The 23,930-nt window shown below is 43.3% G+C and overlaps 2 protein-coding genes across 7 annotated transcripts in view; both read right to left on the reverse strand.

The window, feature by feature from the left end:
• Positions 1-15,549, reverse strand: part of CAPN3 (calpain 3) — a 29,638-nt gene extending 14,089 nt beyond the window's left edge. The window contains exons 1-8 of one of the 3 annotated variants that reach the window (XM_049825185.1): positions 14,945-15,549; positions 7,327-7,396; positions 5,339-5,457; positions 4,569-4,702; positions 3,981-4,149; positions 3,209-3,349; positions 971-1,054; positions 501-586 (exon numbers count right to left, since the gene is read on the reverse strand). In XM_049825185.1, coding sequence (XP_049681142.1) covers positions 501-586; positions 971-1,054; positions 3,209-3,349; positions 3,981-4,149; positions 4,569-4,702; positions 5,339-5,457; positions 7,327-7,396; positions 14,945-15,238 — 1,097 coding nt within the window. In that variant the 5' untranslated portion in view covers positions 15,239-15,549. Of the gene's footprint in view, positions 1-500; positions 587-970; positions 1,055-3,208; positions 3,350-3,980; positions 4,150-4,568; positions 4,703-5,338; positions 5,458-5,738; positions 5,912-7,326; positions 7,397-14,944 lie in introns of those variants that run through there. The other 2 variants (XM_049825179.1, XM_049825180.1) reach the window with 2 other exon arrangements.
• A 2,347-nt stretch (positions 15,550-17,896) lies between these two features.
• GANC (glucosidase alpha, neutral C) overlaps positions 17,897-23,930 on the reverse strand; it is a 28,109-nt gene continuing 22,075 nt past the window's right edge. For all 4 annotated transcript variants that reach the window (XM_049825034.1, XM_049825033.1, XM_049825032.1 and 1 more), the window contains 5 exons: positions 23,812-23,886; positions 23,267-23,380; positions 22,616-22,728; positions 20,988-21,091; positions 17,897-20,100 (listed from right to left, as the gene is read on the reverse strand). In XM_049825034.1, coding sequence (XP_049680991.1) covers positions 19,991-20,100; positions 20,988-21,091; positions 22,616-22,728; positions 23,267-23,380; positions 23,812-23,886 — 516 coding nt within the window. In that variant the 3' untranslated portion in view covers positions 17,897-19,990. The remainder of the gene's footprint in view (positions 20,101-20,987; positions 21,092-22,615; positions 22,729-23,266; positions 23,381-23,811; positions 23,887-23,930) is intronic.

The following is a 23,930-nucleotide window of genomic DNA, read 5'->3' on the forward strand; positions in this document are numbered from 1 at the left end:
TAATTTTATTTAGCTTGAAGAAAAAAGTGTTTGCAGGCTCTCATTGCTGGAGTAGCTATTGAAATTTCTTTTAGTAAAACCTAATGAGAAACTTTATCCGAACTCATTCAGGTACTGACATCTTGTTTTGTCCAGTTCTTTTGTAACTTAAAAGATTTTTCTACTGTCACGTCTTGTTTTGAAAATGGACATTGCTGAACTTGCTAGACAGTAAAATCAGATTGACCGTGCCATTAGACTTGGCTCTCTCTTCATTTCCATTGAGTAAAGCCCCTCTTAACACCTCTTTTAGGTACTCTTCTTTTTACAGCTTCAGCTAAGCGCTCCACTATGATCAACTTCAAAGCGCGTGAATCAAAATGACAGCAAAGACAATTCAGATACCTCATCGTTAAAGGTTAGGGTCATGCACAAGCTGCCTAAGGGCAAATAAAATGTCAATTATTTTTTTAATTTTTTTTTTTTTTTTTCAAAATCAGGTGAAGCTCTGTTTTACTCACTTGTCACTCCAAGGTCCGTTCCATTCCACCTGCCCCCAGGGGTTTCTCAGCCTCACCAGCCGTATTTTTTCCCCTTTAAATGTTGTCTAATTGAAAGAGAACGCAACGAGAATAGACTGAGAGTAGGTTCAAAAGGAAAAGCTCTGCCTGTCAAATAGCTGATACCAGCTCCTCCAGTGATGGTGCTTTCCTGGGCCATGGCCCAGCCTGACCTGCCCGGGGTGAGTGCTGGAAGGCTGTCACACCAGGAGGTGGCCACCTGTGGTCACATTTGCCCAAGCAGTGGAATTTCCCCAGAAAGCCAAAACTTGGACAGGTTTGTTTCTCCGCAAAGCTTTCATTTACTTAAGTATAGATGGTTTTTCCTGAGCTTATAATTTGTTTTGCTTTTTTCCTCCCTCGTAGCTCTGCTGACATGCATGGTGCTGGGCGAGCGTAGACCACAGCTGGAGGGAAGGGACTGTACGTACCTCTTCCACTGCCGTGACAGAGTAGGCATGACCTTTGACGAGCCCGCAAGACATCCGGGTTTCGTACTGCATTGGCATTATGGTCTGTTAGACACAAGATAAAAACTTGTAAGAGTCATGCAAAGCTCAGCCAGCTGCTCTAAGGCAGGTAGTGCCACCCAGGGCTTTTGGAGGGAGGGTGACATTCAGGTGACAGCGTTTTTTGTCTTGTTCTCTTCTTTGTGTTTGCCAAGGTGGCCAGCTTAGTGCCCACAGAATTAATGTTGTTGGTTAGAAAGGAGTGAAGCATGAGCTAAAAAAAGGAAAAAGTTAATAATATCAATTGGAAAGGACATTTTGTGATTTACTTTTTCCCTTTGTGTAGGTTACTGCTTTTTGCACTTGGAACATGCTAGTATATAGCGTACTTAATCAAAATAATGAGGTTTTCTACTTTAGGACTATTCAGCCCTTTCTGGGATAGTATGTTCTTGTATGGCTCAGTAAGGTTATTACATTAACTGGAAACATCAGAGCAGATCAACACCTAGAAGAATACTTTCATCCTTACACATGGCTTCTATCTTACCACAATGATGTTAAACCACCCTGTATTTAATACGCTGTTCCTACTAACTTACACTATTATTTTTTTTAATTAATTTCCCATATGTTTTATTCCATTATTGTTAAAGTCCTCGTGATTGAAATTTTTTTCCAACTGACATTCAGGAAGGGCATAGCTTTCTTCAGCAGTCTGTTGCTCAGGCGTAAGTCTTGGTAAGCAACTGTTAGTGTGACTGATAGATTTTTATTTGCAAATCTCAGAATGCTGTTTATCTGGGAGATAAAGAATTGAGAGCAAGGTGCAGGTGCACAGAGTCCACTGTACTTGTAAGAGAGATCACTGAGATCAGTGGAAGGGAAGGCTCCACTACGCGCACGTGGACGATGTGTGAAACTTCCCCTCCTCCGTTATGTCTGTTACTGAGAGGTGACTGCAAGGCCCTGCCAGTAACTCTGCTATCCCTCCTTGACACGTTTGAGGTTGTGAGAAAGGCAGGGCTAGAAACAGAGAATTAGTAAGGTCGCACAGGTAGATTCTCAGCTTGCACAGGGAGGATCTCATCCAAATATTGCCTGGCTGTTGCAATTATTTTCCATTATTTCCCTTCTGCTCCTGTTTGGTTTTTGGTTTTTTTTTTCTTGCTCCTGTTTCCCTACTTTTTATGCCTATAACCTCATATCTATTTCACCTTTTCTTCATTTCTACTTGTGTTGTTGCTATCATTACTTATCAGAACCCCTTTGTCTTTTTTCTATTTAAAACCACTGACTTCTGCTTGTGCCCTGGGTCGCTTTTCTGAAGTGCCTCTGAAGCCTGCACTATCTGCCTCTTTCCGTCAAGAGTCATGATTTCTTTTCTAGCGATGGCTTAGGAGTGTGTAATAACCAGCAGCACAATGGCTGCTGGGGCAGCAGCTATAGAAAGAGAGAAACCTTCTTTCAGTAAACAGTCACTGGGGAGGAAATTCCCCCCAAAACATGGATGATTTGGGCAGCCATGCCTGCAAAACAAGACAGTCATACTGGGCTTTCCCAAAGAATTACACATTTCAGTCTTCTAGGAAGACTAAATACGGATGTCAAAAGAGGAAAAAATCAGCTCTTTCTGCTGCAAATGCAGAAGACCAGTTTGCACAACCAAAAGTTTTAGATTATGTAATTGTGGAGGGTTTTTCTGTTTTCTTTTCTCCTCTGTAAAGCAAGAGATGTAATTTCATTGTCATGGAAATGCAGCTCCCTAAAGGGCAATGCATGACAGCTGCCTGACAAAGAGAAGGAGGAGGCAACGTGTCCCTCTACAGATTTGAAAGCTTTTAAGCTTACCAATATGGGATTTTTCTTAAATGGTTTTAACATACCTCTCTTTATTTTGCTAGATACGTGGGTATGCTGGAGTTACTTTGTATTTCATCACACTTGTAAAACTCAACATGTTTTTCCGTTTCCTTGTTAGGCATTTTAAATGAGGATCTCAATGGCAGTTTCAGCAAAGCCCTCTAGTGTCAGTCACTGTGTTTGAAAGCACTGTAGTCTTTTAACACATACGTCAAATAACATCCATAAGAACAAGTCTTTAGTGTTGGGATAATTCAGTGAAGCCAAATAAGGATTTAAAAGCATGGGTGATATGTTTCTCTAACTGTCTGGAAATAAAAGCGTTCTGAAGTCAACCACTTCTGGAGACATACGAACCCAGGCTGGCCTCTCATCCGTCCCCTGGTAGTCTACAGCGGAGTGAGTCATCTGCGCATTTTCTAGGTTCTTCACCATTCGAGCAATCAGTTCCCCAATGTTGCTCCGAGGAGCTGATCCGTAGGAAAAGCCTAGGTTATCCTGGTACAGAGAAGGGGAGAAAAGTATCATGCGGAAAGATGAGGCAGGGAGAGGGAAGAGAAACGATACAGGAAAGATGAGTGGTAAAAGATAACTTCTCTTCTCCCTCATTGTGTCCATACTTATCTACAGTGGTTGATAGCACCAGTTGTCCTCCTGCCTTTAGTGCAACTTCATACTCCGTAATGGTTATTGAAACGAATTTTTTTGCTTTTAAATTTACCATGATAAATGAAGAAAATCTGACGCTATGTTGGCAATCAAAGGGTGAATTTCCTACGTGTTTGCACACTTGGTCTTTGACATGAAGATTTGTGTCTTAACAGAGTTGCAGCAGCCCCATATTAACTTCGTTTTACTGGGCGAGGGCACTGAGGGTGGGGGGTGCCAGTTTTGCTGATTGCACTCCTCTCCACCTCCGTGTTCTGCTTCTGTCCGTTTCCCTTTTGGTGCTTGCTATTTGCTAATGGGTGGTGTCTAGCGGAGATTACTCCATCTCCTAGAAATGGGTGTCTGCTATGGGGGCTAAACCAAGCAGTTCCAAAAGGTGGCAAATATTTGATTATGGATGGAAAGGTCCCTCTCCTTTGCCATTTCTTACGGCTCATCTGTAAAGTTCATATGGACTCACATCAATGGAGCTGGCCATGAGGGATCCTCTGTCAATGGCATGCTTCATGATTTTATAGATATCCTTAGGGGCATCCTTTATCTCATAGAACTCTGTGACTCCTCCAGTGAAGTCCTCCATGGCTTCGGTGGTGTTGCCTCCTTTCAAAGCCTCGTATGACCCATGGAGTCTTGAAAAGAGAAAAGAAGATTCTCTTTTACACAGATAAAGATACCTACCTGTTTTTATATCTATCTTGTGCGTGTATGAATATAGGTATGTAAACACACATACTAAAAAAACCCACAAACCATCCGTTTGGTAAACCACAAATTAAAAGTTTTAAAACATGCCACCTGCACCCATCAAAAAAACCCAACCACCAACAGCTGAGAATCAAATATAGACCTCTGGATGAGTAGCAAATCCCCCCTAGAAAATACGCTTTACCCCATCCCCAATTCTGAGGAATGAGATTCTTTGGGGGAAGGCACTGGTATGTTCAGAGCCTCTCTATGTGCTTGTTTAAGTCCTGTACGTGGTGGTTTAACCACGTCCCCAGCCAAAGCCTCAGTGGGGAGCCTGGCACGGTCCAGCAGGTTGTTTTACTTTGCATAGGCCTTTTCCAGGAGGGCACTCCAGAACTCGTTGCGCTGGGAGGACTTGGTAAAGACCAGCTGGTTGTTGTACGTCGGTAAGCAGTCATCGATGATGACGTCCACCCAGTCTCCATAGCGCCAGAACTGAATAAAGGCAAACAGAAAAAAAACCCTGGGTTGACTTGGTGCAGGGAGGGGCAGCCTGGCTGAAAAACCAGGCTAGGAGAGCAGAAATGTGGAAAATTAACTGCTTCCTAATGTGGCAAAAAGTGGTGGCCGTTGGGAGGGAGGCAGCTGTACTGAATTCCCCTGGGCAATGCGTGCGGGACAGTGAGAGGTCCCTTAGGAGAGCCAAGCGGAATGAGGAAAGCAGTCAATCTTCTCTGAATAAGCGGTTCTTCAATAACTTGTTTTTGACTTGTTTTGTGGGCCTAAAACCAGATGCTTTTGCCAGCTACCCGTGTGTCTGTGCTGGGTAGCACCGCATCTGAGCAGCGAGGCAGGAGCAGGCCCCTGTTGCTATTCCTTACGTGCAGGAGACAGCGATCTGCGAATGCTCCCCTAGTGGGTTAATGCTCCCTAATTGCCTGTGTGGGCTGGTCCTTCTGCGATTGCCCTGTTGGAAGAGTTTGGGGTGAGGCAACGCGATCCCTCTCCCTTCCCTGCTGTCGCTCACACTTCCAAAGGGTGGAGGAGCAAGAGGGAAGAGCGTGCCCAGAGCTGAGCTTTCTCTTGGCTAAATACGGTTCCATCTGCTTCCCGCTAGATGAAGGGACTCACCTGGAAGTGAAAGATGCCAGCATAGTCTTGTATAAAGGACTGGTCGTGAGGTATGACTCTACAGAGTAGTTTTTTATTCAGCGTGAGGCAAGCAATGGCAGCCAGGAACCAGCAGTCACCTGTAAACGAGCAGAAGCAGCAGACAGAATGAAGGAACAGAGCAACTAGAATCCAAGGGGAGACCTGAGATACTGCGAAGTGACACGTTAATCCTCAGCAGAGCATGCCATCGCCTTTCAGGAGAGGGCTCTTCTCCACGTGCTCTGCAGTACTTCAGCACTTCATGTATTTGTGCTCTGGAAACGCTCGTTGGCGTTATTCATGGCTAGGTACGTGCCTGTTAAGCAGATGATGTTTGCTGTAATTTAGAAAAAGCCTACAATCTGATGAGCGCTGTTACCTCTGTGAAGATTTCCCTGTCCCATGTGAATGCCTATCTGACTTCCCTCACTAGTTCCCCTTCCAAGTTTAGGACAGAGACCAGCTGAGAGAGAACTCTCTGGCAGGTGGAGCTCTGTACAGCTGAGGTTCAGTCTCTCATTTTCCTTTGCTGCTCTCAAGATAACCCGCCGTCCCAATCGTCATTCTGTGGGGCCTCTTTCCTGCTTCGTTGCTCTGGCGTGTTTTCCTCATTTCGAACCTGTGTCTGCGCTGTTGTAAACGCTTGTCCCCTTCTTTAGTGCTTTTCAGTTCCTCCTTCAGACTCTTGCACAAGTTTGCTGCCACTGTGGAAGCCTTGGGAAAGTGACCTTCTCCCGTAGTACTTCTGTGTTCAGCAAAAGATGCCTCAACCCTTAATTAAAACCTCCCAGCTGCTGCTGTAAGAGATGTTATTGGGTAAGCTTGCCTGAGCAGTGCGTATTAGTCAGGTGAGATAATTATATGAGGTAGTAAAAACTAAACCTGATTGCAGGGAGCTGTAAAAGAAATTTATTAAATTGGTGGAGTGATAAAACATATAGAAATACATATATGTATATATTTTGGAAAGTCGATCCTATACATCTAGGAGTATATTCGAAGTTACCTATTTCCCCTCAGGAAGGATGTGGGGTCCACTGTGAGTTTTCTAAACTCTCCAATGTTCAGCAGTAGTCAAAAAGGTAAAAAAATGCTATGAGTAGTTGGGGAAGGAATGGAAGACAAAAGAGAGAACATATTATGCACATAAATTCATTTGTGTCCACACCTCGGCAACTGTGAAATTCTGGTCGCCTCAAAAAGAAAGGCAGTTTTAAATAACATAAATGAAAGAAAAAGTACTGGGAAGGTGATGAGGACACTCACAAGCACAGAATAACACTTAAATGAAAAGATTAACATACATTAGGATGTATCAGCTTACGAAAAAGATCACAGAAGTTACAAAACCATGAAAGACATGGGAAAGCTGCGAGGGGACTGACTTCACAAAGCGGTGCAGGTGAGTGCCGCGTGGACAACTGTTGCAGAGGCATCACTTGTACCTAAGTAGTGGCTCTACGTATCAAAGTATCTTTGAGCATCTGTGCTTAAGGCCTTCAATATAGGGGTTGTCCTTGAGTACAAGGCACACTTAGCTGGAGGCCTTCAGAAGCTCCTGTATGGAAATAACAGGACTAAATACCTGAAAAAATACAACAGTAGCTGATTAGATTTTTCTCTCAGTCAAATAACTCCTTCTCTTTTTCTTTTATTCTTGTCTTAACTAATTTTGTCTCTCCTCAAAGCCTGAAAGAAAGGCCAAACTGTGTTTTGTAACACACTCATGATATTAGTTCATGAAAATAAAAACACCCTGCAAAGCATCTTTCACTTACAGTTCTTCCCTAGATTGCTACTAGGCAGATATCCGTGATTTGCTCTAGAGAGAGGGAATCAATAGATGTGTAGTGGTATACTGAGACAGAGGACTTCAACTGTCTCCTTGGAAGCAAAAGAAAATTAAGTGAGAGCTAAACTATGATGCAGACTCTTTCAAGTGCAGAGATGAAGTAAGAATTTCATACCTAATTCTCCTTGGCAGATATCTGTTCTGTTGGCTCCACCGATAATAAACCGTGGATTCTCACAGATTTCCTGCAAAATAAAAAAAGATGGATGAGCAGGAGGAGCATGCATTATGATGCCTGTTTGCCACAGAAATAAAGGCTGGTTTAGAACAGTGTTTTCCTGTAGGATAGTTTGTGGATATCAAAATCTCTTGCAGAGTTTTCAGCTGCAGAGTTTTACAACGAAAATGTTTTGGAATCTGGATGTTCCAGAATTCAGCCAGAGTTTTCTCCATGTATCTACAGGGTCTAATAGCTAGCCTGGGGGGCTTCCTCTGTATGAGGTGCAAACACATTAAAATGAGAAGAATAGGGAAAAATATTTTTCTATACAACAATGAAAAAAACCCAAACCACTGGAGGTGACAGGAGAACAGGTAGGTGGAAAGAACATCAGGGGACCAGATTAAAGTCTTTAAAAATGACGACAGGTTTAAGGTGTCCAATCTGCAATAACTAATAAGCTGGGGTATTAATAGGGTTGAAGAATGCATTCCATCAGGAATGAACCCAAGTAAAACCCCTCCTTAAAATTTGCCCAGGATCAGATGTTTAATACTCAGGAATAATCAATTGCTGGTTAAGATATTTTACTCTTCTCCTCGTGTTGCAGTATTTAATTGCCAATGCTGCATTCAGAAATGTATACAGGCATCATCTGTCTCTGAGGACAGGGAGGTGGTCTTTTGTCCTGCATTTAGGACAATGTACTGGATTTCTCAGTATTTATACTAGTACAGAATGGGCACAAGATGCTGTACAGGCATAAATAATTAAGGAATTGCTGTAGGGAGGGAAGGACTACAAAGGAACTACGAGCAAATTAGATGGGACTATTGCAGGGTTACACAGAACCTTTTCTACACGGGACAAAGAACCGTGGGGTATAGGAAAGCCATGGGAAGAAGTAGGTACAACCTGTCCTACAGAGACAAAAAAAGTCTCTCTTTATGCCACCTCTCATACTCAAATACTTGGTATGGTGAAGAAAAAGAAGACGCTTAACTTTTGGGCCCATTTCTTGTGAGGGTAAGGAAAGAAAGACATTGCAACTTGGGGACCACTCCCCTGAGCAGCTGCAAAGGGGGAAGAAGACAAAGTATAGTCCAGGAACCCCATCTGCTGGAAGATGGCAGAGCTGGAGCGGGAAGGAGAAAGAAGAAACAACTTGCAATTGCTTGTGTGGCAGTACCGGCAGCTGATGCTACCTCTGTGGTCTAAATCTCCTTTTCCATGTCATCAGGGTAGCCCTGGATTTTCCCAGACTCGTGTTTCAGGTCTCGTAGTTTCACTTGGCTTGAGCCCACTTTTTTGCTTCTTCACAGTAATCAGCAGAGTTGCTTTGATGTAAGTATTTGGATTAGTCATATAGTCAGATAGAGAGACCAGCTTCCGCCTCCCCCTGGCAGTCACCTTATTCTCTTCGAGGGAGTGGAGGATTTGACTTGTTATTTTGGGCCTCGGTCAGCTGTCCTGGGGTCCGGTTCTGTCAAGGCAGCTGTTTGAGATGCCTTCACGCTTTTCTCCACCCACTTGCTTTGTTGAAAGTATTCTTCCTCACATTGCTGTGGTGCTCTCCTGAAAACTAGCTGTGAGATGCCAGGTTTTTTGATTGCATTTTTTTCAACCTTTATTACTGTATTTTAGCTTGATCCTGCTCCTATTGAAGTAACGAGCTTGAAATCCAGCATGCTGCGTTTTAGATGAAGGTAGTTAGATGGCGCCTAAGTGTTTCCAAATATTAAAGGTACAGTGATAATTGATCCTTAGAGCAATTTACTGCATCTTGGGCTTGTTTGCTTTGGAGGATGGTTGGTAAAGGAAAGCAAAGGAGGGAATCACACAATTGTCATATGGACTGATTTAGCTATGAGAGAAGTGCTTTTCTTGCATTTCTTTATGGTGGCTGGGTGCGTTTAGTACACTGTGGATATGCGTTTAATGTTGTATTACTCTAGCTCATCTCCAGCTGTGCTGAGCACAGCTGAAATTAGAAGGAAAGATTTCAAGGTCTTCCAAGGCTGATGAGAAGTACCCAGTCAGCAGAGCGAGATGACCTGGTCTTCAAGATGCTGGTGGCAGGTCTGTCCTTCCACTCTTCCTGGCTGAGCAAGGGATTGCTCTTCATCCCTTGGGTCAAGTTATCGCAGAGAATCCCAATAGGCTGCACTTCACTGATAAAATTATTCATCTAGAAAGAGTCACGTCCCATCTGAGTGCCTGTCGTGGCTCAACACCAGCCAGCAATTAAGCACCCCTCAGCTGCTCGCTCACTCCCTGGCCCACCCCCACCCTGCAGTGGGATGGGGGAGAAATCGGGGAAAGAAAAGTAAAACTTGCGGATTGAGATAAAGACAGTTTAATAGGACAGAAAAGGAAGGGAAAATAATAACAATAATAATAGAATATACACAACAAATGATGCACTATACAAGTGCTCACCACCTGCTGGCTGATGCCCAGCCAAGCCCTGAGCCGTGCTGCCCCCCGACCAACTCCCCCCAGATTATATACTGGGCATGACATATTAAGTATGGGACGCCCCCTTGGTCAGTTGGGGTCAGCTGTCCTGGCTGTGTCCCCTCCCAGGTTCTTGTGCGCTCCCAGCCTCCGCTGGCAGGGCAGTATGAGAAGCTGAGACGTCCTTGACTTAGTCTGAACACTGCTTAGCAACAACTGAAACCTGGTCAGTGTGTTATCAACATTATTCTCATCCTAAATCCAAAGCGCAGCGCTATACCAGCTGTGAAGAAGAAAATTAACTTTATTCTAGCCAAAACCAGGACAGTGCCTTAGACTGCCTTGGTACTATCCAAAGGACCTTTGTGTTCACCGGGTTGATTCAGTTTGGACTGTAATTTCATTACAACGGGTCCAAGTTACAGCAAGGGAGACAGAATCCTAGGAAAAAAACCACATTAGTAGTGCATGCTGCTTTCTGGGCAGAGGGTACTTATGAGTCAGTTGGAAGGGAGCACTGGAAAATGCAAAGGCAGCATGCAACTAAAAATGGCATTTGACCTTTGTTGTATTTTCATTAGCTTTTCTTTTGTGTCAGGAGAAATCCTCCAGTCATCTTATAGTGTTGCAGCAAAAGGCATTCATTCCTTTAAAATAAACTATGGCATGCTAAGTAAATTCCCTAAACTGATCCTATCAAGTAGAGGAAGCATCTTCTTTGGCCTGCCTAGAACAATTTGTAGCCTCATGCTTCTTCTCCCTTGGCCTCTCACGGTCTAGACCACGCTATTAAATGGCTGTGCTGCAGACTTCAAGGCAGAGATTGATGTTGTCAGGCTGCAAGCTGGTTTTAGAGTTTTCAGAGTTGGATTACCCTCATCTGAAAGTCTTGCCTCAGTGACACTAAATGCTGTCTTTGCTTTGTGGTACTGCCTGCAGAGGCGCACGTTTTGCGATTACTAAATTCAGATCGCTTCACACCTGTCCAGCAGAGGATCTGAGTAGATTTCATTCTAAGAAAAATCTGCTGGTCTGCTGACTTGATTTGTATTTGTTATGAAAAGAAAGCTATTTCTGCTGGTTTTTCTTGGCTATGGAGAGGATCACCATAGGGAAGTCACTGAATCTGATGGTTAATGCTGTGACCTCCTGGCTGTGAGCAAGGAGAATGACAGTGGTGCATTTGAAAGCACAGTGTCACAGCAGAGCCTTCCTGTTAAATGTCCTAGTGTCATTAGATCCAAACAGGACTGCAACAGGACCTCTCAATACTCTGCATTATGTTATAATACAGACCTTTTCTCCACCCTCAAATATCAACGACCTCATCCCAGCTCTCTGCTGAGAGAAGCTCCCGCAGGCAGCATAGGTGTGGGAGGCTGAGGCTGCCAAGAAAGCTGAGCACAGCCCGTCACTGAGCTGGATATAACCTGGTGCAGGTGAGAACAGCTCTTTGGGCTTCTCTTACCTTCCATGGGCGAGGCAATGATTTAATATTATGCATTAACTGAGAGGAATTTTATTTCCCTTCTCCGTACCTAAACCGCGCTCATGCGTACTCTGAACAGAAACGCTGGATGGATCCTGCAGCTTTTGCTCGGGGAAACTTGCAGGGCTGTCACTTGGCTTTTGCCCGAATTGAGCATTAGGAGGTCTGCTCTGCGCATTCATGTCGTGGCATGGCAGTCACTAGCTGGGTAGAATTACAGGGGCCTTCTCACGCCCCCCATGCCAAGGCTCACAGCTGCCCTGCGTGGCAGCTGTCCTTCTGCCGGTAAGGCACAAGACCAGCCCTCGTGCCCTCGCAGCAGCAGAGGCCAGTCATTTTGGGAGGTGGCAGGGGAGGACCTGACCTCTGGGTAGCCCCGACTGCAAAAAGAAGAGCCTGTAGGGCCAGATGCCCGAGAGCGAGGGGTAGCTCTGGGGCTGGGATGCTGGGCACCTCTCACCACCTCAGTAACGAATTGCAGGAGCCTCGAAGAAAAGGTCGATCCACAGCACGGCCATCGCCGGGGGAAACGGAGAGAGCCCGGGTCCCGGCAGCCCACGCGTGGGAGGGGGATCTGCCCACGCCAGGCTCAGTGGGCACCTCGGCTCAGAGCCGGGAATTAGGGGAGCGTCAGCCACGCGTCTGAATTGCTGTGGCGTTCTCGTAAATCCCAGGCGCAAAAGTAGACTCGTAGCTTTTCCGTATGTCAGCACAGCGTGCTGAGAGCTGCAGCGAAGAAGCGCTGTTGGGCTGAGGCATGGCGCCGTCGTCAGCGCTTGGGTATAGGGTTGGGAACCGGCAAACACGTGCCCTTTAGATTAACTTTGTGATTCCTCAAATAATACTTGGGAGCTTCCGGAAAAACTTGCACTCAACGCTCCCACGTGGTTTCGTGTCATTGCAAATAATGGTCATTAAGGCCAGCATTAATCTTTCATGTATATTACATTCTCATACGTTAATCTCATGTGGCAGGGCTAGAGCTTGGGTACAAATGGATCAGGTGGCATGGCTAAGGGGACTCGGGAAGCCAGAGGCAGTGGGGAACAGGTTGCCTATTTATTTCACAGCTCGCTCTTTGTTTTAAATGAGGTCTTAGAGCACATTGATCACTTATTTGCTATTTCTGGGTGTATGTGGCAAATACAACAAGCTATAGAAATAGCAGAAAGGAATAGGGGAAAGGATCTAGAGTGAAGCCTGTATTAGGATATTCTCTCGGACTTCTGAACTGTTGGATATTTTGTTTTCTTTTAGAATACATTTTCAAGTCTGATTCAATTCAAGCTTGACCTGAATTTCGAAGTGATTAAAAATTATCACTTTATAAGACTATAGTTTATAAGCTAGTTGCTTTCTTTGCCAAAAACACGCCATTGCAGTTTAGTAAGAACAGAAGTTGTCCGTATCTTTACAGACTATTACAAAACATGGCCTGTGCAGTTGAATCTTTGAATTCTGTACTTCAATGATTGCTTTAATCTCTTAATAAAATACTCTTTAGCCCAGTATTACTACTTTATATTCATTTGACTTTATGATGTTCTGTTAACGTGTCTGTTGTGGCTCTTCATGTGTATAATGTTACCAGACAAGTCCTCCTACCAGTACTATATAACTTACAGTTTCAAAGTCCAGCGAAGCAAAGTCCTGGGTCAACCTGAGTTCAGCACCAATAGATACGGGTCTTTTGCCTCAGCACCCAAGAGAAGACTCGCTTGGCAATTGTGGTATAGATGACAAGGTAGGGGACGCATTATAAAAGGAGAAAGCATTATATGTGAGTCTCTCCTCTTTGGGGACCTGCTGGGCACAGCAGTGACCTGAATTACTGGGTTTGTTTTAAAACAAACACATTTGCAACAGGAGGCACAGGCATCTCTACAAATCAGGCCCGGTGTGTCCCTGCAGGACAGCCATCTGTGTTAGGGTCAGGACCGACTGGATCCATGATCCCACAGCATGGCAGTACCGGGCAGGCACAGACTGCAGCTCTCTGGACCTCCTGCCTCTGCTCTACCTGCAGCTGGCACCGCAGATACATCAGGAGGCTGAATGCTTGTGTCAAAAGAACACAGATAGCTTTGGTTTTGATGTTTAGGTTGTGTTTTGAGCCTTACATGTTCCCCAGCTTGTTGTTGCTACATGAGTAGTAAGAATAGAGCTTCCAAACTTATTCGTTAATGAGTGGCTTAAAGAAACATCTTTGGGATAGAGATCCTGAAGTCTGAACCTTCCCAAAACAAAGGCTTGATCTGTGCATACTCAGTAATATTAGATAAGTCTGAGGTTACACTGGGCTTTTTTAAATGTTTTGATGCTTTCTCATCTGCCCACTCGCAGTCTGTCTGCCCCAGGGTGCTGGCACTCATCCGCTGTACTGCTGTATTGCTTTCCTCTCTGTTGAAACAGGGGAAATCCCATCCCTTTACGACCGACTTGTGGCTGCATTTAACTCATTCACACACATTTCCAGGGGCTGATGCAGCCCTGGTGGTGATGAAGGAACGACAGAGCACACGTGCACAGGGCAAAGCAGATGGGGGACGCGCGTCGCTCCCTTCCCGTTGCTCGCGTTGTTATTGTGGCAGCAGCACGTGGCCTTCCTCTGCATCTCCAACACCTCCCCGCGTGAGCTCCCGGTCTTTCACTGTTCGGTTGCGTTCCTGTGGTTAGTTTTATCTATCACCACTGACTTTGCCATCGAAGCACACGTTTGGGTGTTGGGGAAGGATGGCAGATCTAGAAGAGGCAGCCAAAACCTGCCAGAGAGGGGCAGCTGGGGAAGCTCCTCAGAACCACGTCCTTGCTGCTGGGCAGAGGACAGCAGGGACCGAGGCGGTGACTCGGGGGCTGCCTTGCCGGGGGGGGAGCAGCTGCCCAGCAGGAACGACGGGGAAAGAGGAAAATTCCTCCTGTGGTAGGACGGGGAATCAATTGGGAACGGAGGAATTAGTCCTCTCCCTGTGAGAGGCTCGGGGTGGGAAAGAAGAGGAAGGCTGGCTGGGGAATGCTCACAAGACAGGAAAAAGAAATGGGATTAGTAGGCAGGATTGGGTCCTCGCTAGTGATTACAACACCCACGTTCGTGGTAAGTGGATACTATGCTAAACAACCTTTGCAAGTTGGCTAAGCAATGTTGAGAACAAACAGCTGAATAAAAGCATGTTTCAGACCATAACATGTCCTTTTATTTTCACAGATTATTTTAGTATTCCGCTGTTTTCCTAAAGTTGTAAGTGAGATAAGGTAGCGTTTAAAAATTAAGCGTCAGCAAACCCAACAACTTGTTGCAGAAGGAGGAGAATTTTTCTTTGGTAGTTTCAGACAAGAAAATCCCTAGCAAATCATGCAAGAAGAAAATTAAATTCTGTATTTCTTTTTCTACTTATTTCATTCTATCTCTTTTTTTGTTTCATTTTGGTTTATTGCATTTCAGTCATTATGTACGCACTCTCTGAGCTTCCACAGCCCTAGCTAGTTATCTTCCAGGAGAGCTCTAAGGAAATATATTTCCAGCTTATTCCCCAGACCTCCCCCGACACATGCTTTCTGCAAAAAAGTAAACTCATGGTGAATACTTCAACTTACAGAAGGTAAAAGGCACTCAGCAAACATGCTACTCACACGTGGTCTTTTCCATTCGAACTTGATGGGGATTTTCTGGCTATAGAAGAGGGAGGACTCATTCGGCGGGAAATCAGGATCTTCATAGAGAATGTTCTTCTCCAGGCACTTCTTGTGAAGCTCTTCATAGGTCTTCTCCTTTACTTTGATAATGGGCTGGTTGCGACTTATAATGGCAGAATAAATCCCCCCTGTGCCCCCACCCGCACCTTCAGTTGTAGTGCTAATAGTAGCGCTGGGAACCGACCCAGCAGCTGTCTGCTGAGCCACCGCTGCATTTATGGCGGACGGCATGGGAGTCGGGCTTAAAGCAAATGTTGAAAGAAAGCAAGATCTTGCAAACTGGAAGGAAATGCGAGGAAAGAGGAAGTTGCTGTGTAAACCGCTTTTTCTATCTGTTGAAAGTCTCCTAGTCAAATTCGCAAGCAACGAAATCCCATGCGGTTGAGCACGTTGGGCATCCTCTCAAAGGGCAGTATTTTCTTGTCAGAAATCAGAATTTATTCCTTGATGTGGAACAAGATAATCTGTTGGCTAACTCCCGTGCCTGAACTGTAGTATCTACAGCAAGTGTGTGTGCCTGCCCTGTGCGTGTTAAGTGTCCAGAATGGACAAGCTTTAACCGGTGAAATCTAAAAATAACTACAGGCAAAGAGTGAGAGAGAGGGAAAGTGAGAGGGAGGGGGTTAGTGAGATGGTGTCAGTCTTCTGCGCAGCTTGTGCCGAGGCCAGTCGTGTTCTTAGGACAGGCTCCATGTGTAGGCTGACTCCTGGTGCAAGCGGCTTGTCTTTTCCTTAAGTAGAGAGAACAGTGAAACTGGAAGCTAAACTCCTGCTGGTTTGGGAACGTACTTATGCAGTACTGCCAGCCAATAAACTAGTCCTGACACTCCTGGAGGAACTGTTGTACTTGACTTGTTGTTTCTACCCTTTGCTGCAGAAAAGTTTTATATAGAGATTTTTTACTAGTGGAGGGGATTATCTGAAGACATGCTCTTAGTGGTGAAAAAGGTAGTTATTTGATGTTACTGTGGTCAGGTCAATACCTGCCAGCTGGGTTTGGCTCCTCTAGAGAGCAGCTTGCTAGCACTGAGATTCACCTGGTGATAGCTACCTCCCATGTAAAAGGCACATTTTCATATAGGGGCAGGAAAGTTTATAAGTGGCCCAGCGTGGAAACCAGGATATTCTGTGTGTGTTAGGATATACCAATATTAAAGGAGACACCTGACTTCGCACATTTATTTTTGTCACGCTACAGTGGGAAGGTGACATTGTTTATGTGTCAAGAAAAACCCCCTAACATCTTGATTTTTCTTTGATTGGGAAGTCTTAAATCACATGATGACATCAGTGTTATTTTTGCCAGATGACACTAGTCTCTGGACTCTGGCTCATGTACACATTGCTGACCTTCTGCCCTAGTACTATGGTGTTTTCCAAAGCACTGATTACTTTTTCTTTTTCAGCCGCTTGTTTGCTTTACACATTTCAAATCAACAGTACAACAGACAATCTCTACAGCTCATTAAAAAAACGCCACTAGGGGAACTTTTAAAGGTAATATAGTTGGCAAGCTTGACCAACCTCTAGGAGTATTAATCCTCAGCCTCCTAACGGTGGCCTAAATCCTTTTCTTTATCATGAATGCAAGCCTTCTTGCACCAACTGGGCAATTGAAAAGGAGAGATTGAAGTGTTTGTGGAAATAGGAGTGCAGTTGCTTCAGGGTCAGTTGTCCAGATGCAGAATTGATGACTTCCTCATTACATTCAGATGTAAGGATTGCAGGTCTCATATTTGACATTACTTTGCAGGACAGCTTGGCAGAGCCATGTGTCACTTTCCAGGATATTTCAAGAGCAATGCAAGCAGTGAGATGCAAGGGCTTCTGACTGCACAGCTTCAGCAAAAATGCTCATTTTGGGGCCTGTGCATATGTTCGTTCTTTCATATTCTCCCTTCTTGCCCAACACACTAATCCATCTGTTGTGTCTCGTACACAGAGCTAGCTCTGTTTTGAGAAGAATGTAAGTAGCACAGGTGTGATATTTTACAAACTCCTTGTGGGCTGCTGGGGAGGATCAAGTGAAGGATTAGCAGTGGGGTTTTTTGTCTTTTTTTTTTTTTCTTGGGATGATCAGCAAGTGTCAGGGTATGACCTGCTGCTATTGTTTCAGCTAACAGTTCAGCTAGTGCCTGCATACCGAATGGCAGGTGGGCATGCACTTCTCAATTCTAACCCCATGTTGCTCTTTACAGATGTTCAAAACAGCTTCTCCTTTTCTTATTTTTTACTGGACAGATGGTTTTGTTATGTAGCTCTTTTCTGTGAGAAACAAAGACAAATGGTGTTTTTAAAGAAACACAATTTACCATAGGGAAGAATGGATGTGTTGTCTGCTACAAATGGCAAAATAAATCTTCCGTCCATTAGGAATTAAATTGCCTTTTGCAATGGAATTTCTTGCAAGCAGAAGTACTTCAATAGCTGACCTGTTCAGACAGAACAAAAGTAAACTACATGGATGATAACCTTTCTATTTAATTTTTATGAAGTTTTATCTCCAGTTGTTTTCACTCATTGAATTAATCTCCTTTTTTTGTAAAGGTATACTATGAATTTCTTTCTTCATTTACGGCATAAATATGTGGAATAGTATGTGAGTTGCTACAAATATCAACGTAAGTGATATTATTTGAAATTTATTTCCTCATATCTAAAGACACAACTGCTAAAATTTTCAATAACTAATTCCTATTGAAATCCATAGAAGTTAGGTACTTCATACCACTGAAAGTTTGACTCGTGTGTACTTACTATAGTGCAGGTATCATACTGAGGACCAGAGTATAAAAGCTAGTCATTCACTTTAAGCAGGTACCCTTGGAATAATACTTAGTAGTGATTCCCAACAGTAGAAAGAAGGTTGGAAGGAATAAGGCATATAACTTGTTTCATTATTACTTTATTTCACTTACTTTCCAACTTCAGAAATACCAGTTAAAATGTTTCATTAAAATGCTCCAGACAAGAATTATGTCCTGTCAGAAACACTGCTATGCTTAAACCTAAGAAGCAATTGTCAGTTAAAGCTTAGAAGCTGATAGAAAAATAGGGTCTGTTTCAAAAATAGGGTCTGTCTCTCTTCTCACAGATGTAAAAGATCTATTTGCTACTGTTCTACCTGGATTAACTTGTCTGCATTAAGCACAGCAGTGTTTAGACTGCCAGTTCCTGGAGTGGAAGCTCACACTGCCTGCTAGAAGGGGCTGACAAACAGCTCTGCAGAACAAAAAAGAAGGAACCTAAGGGTCTGGTAGGGAACAACCTGCGCTTGGCAGTAGGAGCGGAGTAGTCACAGTTTGCTCTCACGCTTGCTATTCCCAGAAATCTGCCCTGAAGAGGAGAAACAGCAGCAGGTGGGAATGACTGATCAAGCACGGGGAGGACTTAGTAAGAAGAGTAGAGGACAATGTAAAAATGGACTGTTACATTACCTTTGGCTGGCAAAAATGGTGACCATCCTTCTCTGTTTCCTAAGAGTTAATTTACTGATGTTTTTAGAAAGTAACTTCCTCATCTTGCTAAAAGAAAATTAAATACATTTTGCCCTTTTATATCCACAAAACCCAACTGATGGCATGTTCGGATTTGACTCAAAGCAGAACTAGCATTAAAATAACATAGTTGGCAAGTGTAGCAAATGGAAAGGGCAAACAACTTGAGCTGTGGAGCAATGGTAGCCTGTGAAAAGAGATGCCTGATGGGGAAAGGGCTGTGGGAATAGGCAGGATGTAGGGGATGTGGGAATCGGGATGTCTCCTAGTTTTGAAAGGGAAGAAAGCATCAGGACACACCAGTTCTGTTTGCAGAAATGGTGGGAAAAGGAGGCAAGGGAACATTAGGGTGAGCTGTAAGAGAATGGGGGAATAAGCATGAAGTGGGATGGCTAACTGCAGAATTAATCCCATTAAAATTAAAAATTTGCTTCATAACTACTAAGCTTAAATCTCAGCCAGATAGTAAAAACTGAGCAAGAAACTACTAAAATATGTGTAAAGGAAGCCCAATCTTGGCAAGAGTTGGAAGATGTGGTGAAGCAGAGCTCTCCGTAAGCAGAGTTGCTTCACTGGGCTGGCTTTAACCAAAGACATTCAGTCATCAAAAAATGCCAATTCTTTCCTAACAAAAGAATTATTTATTACTTTTTTTTAGTAGTACTTGCAGAGACAAGGGAGCAATACCATGGAAAATGTTTCTGCGAGTCTAGCTGCTAGCCTAAGCCACTATTGCACTCACGTAGACCTGTGCCTTTTAAAAATCCAAATACCAGTTTCAAAGCCAGCTATTGGAGAGACTTTTGCACTCCCACATTACTGTCTTTTACTATCACACAACTGACTGGCACAACCTACTCAAACCTTACCTTCAGTGACTGAACTGTTGGCTAGCCTGTTGTTTGCTTTCCTGTACAGACTGCCTAATTTTGCATTGTCATAAGGACTGGAAAGGGGAAGTGTCTGTAATCGCACTGGGTGGCTCCTTCTGTGTTTTCTCAAGGCAGCTTGCAGGCAGCGCTCTGATGATAACCTCTGTGTCTGGCATATCTACTGATCTTGCTTGTCGAACTGGCCCAGATCGGCTCTTCTTGAGTACTCCAGTCTTTGAATAGTGGGATTTCCAAATACTCACATTAAACCTCGTGCCAACAAGCCACAATCTCACCCCATTGATTTATAATATTTTGGTGGAAGTGAAGGCAGAACTCAATCTTAATGCTTAACTGAAGTTAGCCTGCAGCAGATAGTATTTAGCTTTTTTTCCCTGAAGGTACAATCCTAGTGCCATTACTGTTGCCGAATAGAAGAGCTATGCAAGTTTAAATCAGTGCTTTAAAAGAAAAATTGTAGGAAATGTTAGTTTAGGGGTGTGGGTGGGCAATACGTTCCTTGATTTGATTGGATTCAAGTGGACATTTTAAGTCCTCCCAACTTATTTCCCCTCAACCTCTCGATGAATTCTCTGAAGAAGTTGCATCTCCTTTCAGTTGATGCAAATCTCCCAGTCAGCATCAACGCTCAGGGCTAAATTTTCCAGTGTCAGCGCAGAGGTCTTCGTATTGTATGTGAAAGCCACTTCTTTTCTTTTCCCATCTGAAGAGGACAAGAGAGTTTACTATAGGATTTAAGAAAAACCCTTCTGAAACACAGTTACACATATCTCCCTCCAGTCTTTAATTCAGACTGTTGCTGCCACTGGTGGAAAGGACTGATTAAAAAAGAAGTAGTAGTCAAATCTGCCCAGTATACACAGAAGAATGCAGGAGAATTGGAAAAACTATTTATCTTTTTCTGACCTATCAAACTATGGAACTATTCAAGGTTTTTTCTAGAAAAAAAAACCCCAAACGTCATTTCAGCATAGGTTTTCCTCCAAGCACCCTAACAGTCCTTGAGACTGACAGGTGGAGGCAGAAAGTCCACATTCACATGATTCCCAAAGTGAAGGGACATGCTTGGAAAGCAGCCAGAAATAAGCCCTTTCTGTAGAAGCCACTGCCTATCCGTGTAGGATCCCTCACAACTTCTAGAGATCCCCACATAGTCAGGAACTCCAAACACTTTTGAATGAGCAAAAGAACAGGAAAGTAATTCTGGTTTTGCCTCCAAGTTTCCAGTTCTAGACTAGGCAGGCTTACAGAGCAAATGGTCCTTAAGATGAAATGCTGTCTCTGGCCATATTATGTACAGGACAAAGTTATCTGAACTTGTTAATTCTGAACTGCTTTTACTGATGTATCTATTGCCTTACAAAGCAAGTGTTCTTCAGTTCTGCATGAATATTAGTGGTGAGTAGCTGCTGGCTCCTTTTGCTAAATTCTGTCCTTGATACCAAAAAAAGTAGCAAAGAAAACTAAACAAAGATGCTCCCTATGCTGTAACACTTCCTTTACAGAACTATCAGTTTGCCACCTCTAGTGAGTGGCAGCAAAGCAACAGTTTTTTAAAAAACTACAGTAAAATAGAAGTCAATTCATTACCCTTGGAACAGGCTGTCACAAAAGTGGGCTGCTGTCCAAATCCCAGAACTATTACCCGTTCAACCACACATGTAGTGTGGTATTGTCCGCTTTCATCTCTGCGGCTGAAAAAAGAAAATTATTTCATATACATTAGTTTCTGTCTATCGGTAGAAGTTCAGCATTATACAGAGAAAGTACTACTTCAGACTCACCCTGAAAGTTCCCTATACCAGTATTCCTTTCCTCGGTTTACCTTTCTCCTGAAACAAGTCAAACTTTCTCCCATTATCAGCTGATTTTCCACTGCATAGCAGATTTCACAAAGTTAGAAGGAAAAAAGTTTGAGAAGATATTTTGTGGCAAAAAGCATAGCTTTAACAACTAGAAAAGTTCTGGATTTTTGCAAAATGGTAGTTAAAACTAAGTATAAATGTAAAGTTAATTTTAACATTTTTCAAGTAAGGTGTTTCAATCTGAGGTAGAATTATCTTCCATTTTGTAACTAGTTTAATTTTTATTAAAAAGCTCTAAAGAAACTCAAATCAAAATGAAACTTTCCATTCTGGAGTGAACAGAATGTTTCATCATTCATCTCAAAATTACTTTTTTCCAGCTGCTAGTAATTTAACAACATTTTTCTTTTCTATCCTTAGTTTTTAAGCTTTTCAGATTTTGTATCCCAGATGAGGAGATTTGAAGCATACTTTTAAATGCATTATCCATGCTAGTCTACAGTTTTGCTTGTTAAATTTTGTAGTTTTTGTACCACCTCCTGCATATTTCTGAACCCTGAAGGAATAAAGAAATGCCTGTAAAAATCACCATTTATGCACCGCACAGCCCCATGGGCAACATACCTCAATAGTAAAAGTGTTGTAATGACGTATTTACCATCTTTTCTTACAAGCAGCTATGGATATTTTTGGCTTTTAGGTTGTTTCACTTAGCCTTTGCAGATTGTGTCCCCTCATGCTTCCTTTCAAGTGCTTTTCTTCTATATTTTACTATGCTAATACATATGGTGCATTTGTTAATGACTTTTGGAGACTACATGTAATGGTGTCTGTTTGTGGTTCCCACATGGAATCACAGAATATCTCAAGTTGGAAGGGACCCATAAGGATCAAGTCCAACTCCCTGCTCCTCACGGGACTACCTAAAGTGAAATCATGTGACTAAGAGCATCGTCCAGACCCTCCTTGAACTCTGACAGGCTTGGTGCCTTGACCGCTTCCCTGGGGAGCATGTTCCAATGACCGACCGCCCTCTCAGTGAGGGAGATCTTAGAAAAAACAAACACTCTAGGTGTTGCCTATTTGCAAGTCTCCTAGTTTATCTTCTTTTGTTTCTCTGATAGGCTTTATTCTTGCTGATGACTTTCTCTGTATTTGAGTAAATCTGTAGAATCTCTAATTTGACTAGACTGAAACAATATGAGACAACTCAGTATTTCATGTGTTGCTGCCCTCAGACTTATGCAGAACATTGTTTACCTCTGCAGTTTTATGACAGATTCTGCATGCTGTGGGACTTCACTAAGCAATAGAAGACACTAATGCTTCTGCATTTGTAAGAAGGCCTCATGAACTAGAAAAGGCATTTCCAATGACAGTGCGTTGGTGGCTTTTGTCCATAAATGCTGTTACCTGGAAGAGAGAATGTTCTTGTGGAAAGTGAATTTCTGATACAGGAACTGCTTCTTGTGGAGATACTGAAATGAATGCCCATCATCTAGGTAGAGCTCACCTACGGCACAGGCCTGTGGAACACACCAGATGGAGTACAAATTAACAGCAGCTTCTAGTGCTGGACAATGAAACCAAAGATGTCTCACTATATGTTATGCTTCATAGTTTGTTTTTATTTTTCTTTAGTGACTTGTATCCCTGGAAGGCTCAAGGAGTACAGCTCTTAGAGTGCTTGAATACTTGGATGTTCTGGCTTTGTAAATTGATGTGGGTGCCAGGTGTTACCTTATTTATTAGAAAATACAGTTGTGGGAAGTTCTCTCTCTGTATCCAAGAGGAAGTTTGTGGCCTGCTCATTCTCTGCTCCTTCCTCCAAGGGACTACAGGAGGGCTGAGAAAGGTCAGAAAAACATTCTGCCTCTGCTATACTCGGTCTCACTTTGACGGAACACTGGGAGGGAGCTGGGAGCCTCTCCAAATAGGAGTGGAGGAGAGCTATTGGGCATACAGATACAGATACCATGGTGCTGACGGAACAGACATCAAGGACCTAAAAAGGTCAGATGGAGTAAAAGACAACTTTGTAAAGGGAATGTCATCTCAGAGTACCTCTGTGTCCAGGGCCACATGGAGTTCATAAGAAATATCTGTCATCCATTCAGTGGATTTTCCAGCTGTGGTCTTCAGAGGTATCACAGTGCCCCCTCGCTGGAATACAGGAATCTGTGAAAAACAAAGCCAGGGTAGAAAGGTTTGTATACTCTGAGCATATAATTTTAATTTGGAAGAAGGATAACGGCAGCTTGCTCTTATCAAAGCTCAGAAGCAAACTTTTACCACAAGTACATAAAGAAAACTATTCAACTAACAATGGGAATAATAGTAATCTTCCTGTATGTGTACAAGCGAAATATCTGCTTGGAGAAGTCACCCTTACATCATCTCCCTTTTCTCTATCACCAGGACACATCAGTGTTCCATCTAACAACAAAGGAGATGGGACTTTTCTTCTCTACAAAAGCTATTTTAGATTACATTCCTACAAGGAAATTCAAATGCCACTTTTCTGATTTTGAATGTTGATAAAACAAAAGCCTATTTGTTTGGGGGTTTTTTCTGCTCAATGGAAGTAGTATTTTAAAACAAAAACGTACATTCTCCAGCGTTACTGGGATCTTCAGAGTGCCTGGATGTTCCATTCGTTTAAATTTTCTGAAATCATACCAAATCTAGGAAATATAAAAAAAGAATGAGCATGACATATGGCAAGATC

Source organism: Accipiter gentilis, chromosome 22 (genome assembly GCF_929443795.1).
Source record: "Accipiter gentilis chromosome 22, bAccGen1.1, whole genome shotgun sequence".
NCBI lineage: Eukaryota > Metazoa > Chordata > Aves > Accipitriformes > Accipitridae > Astur > Astur gentilis.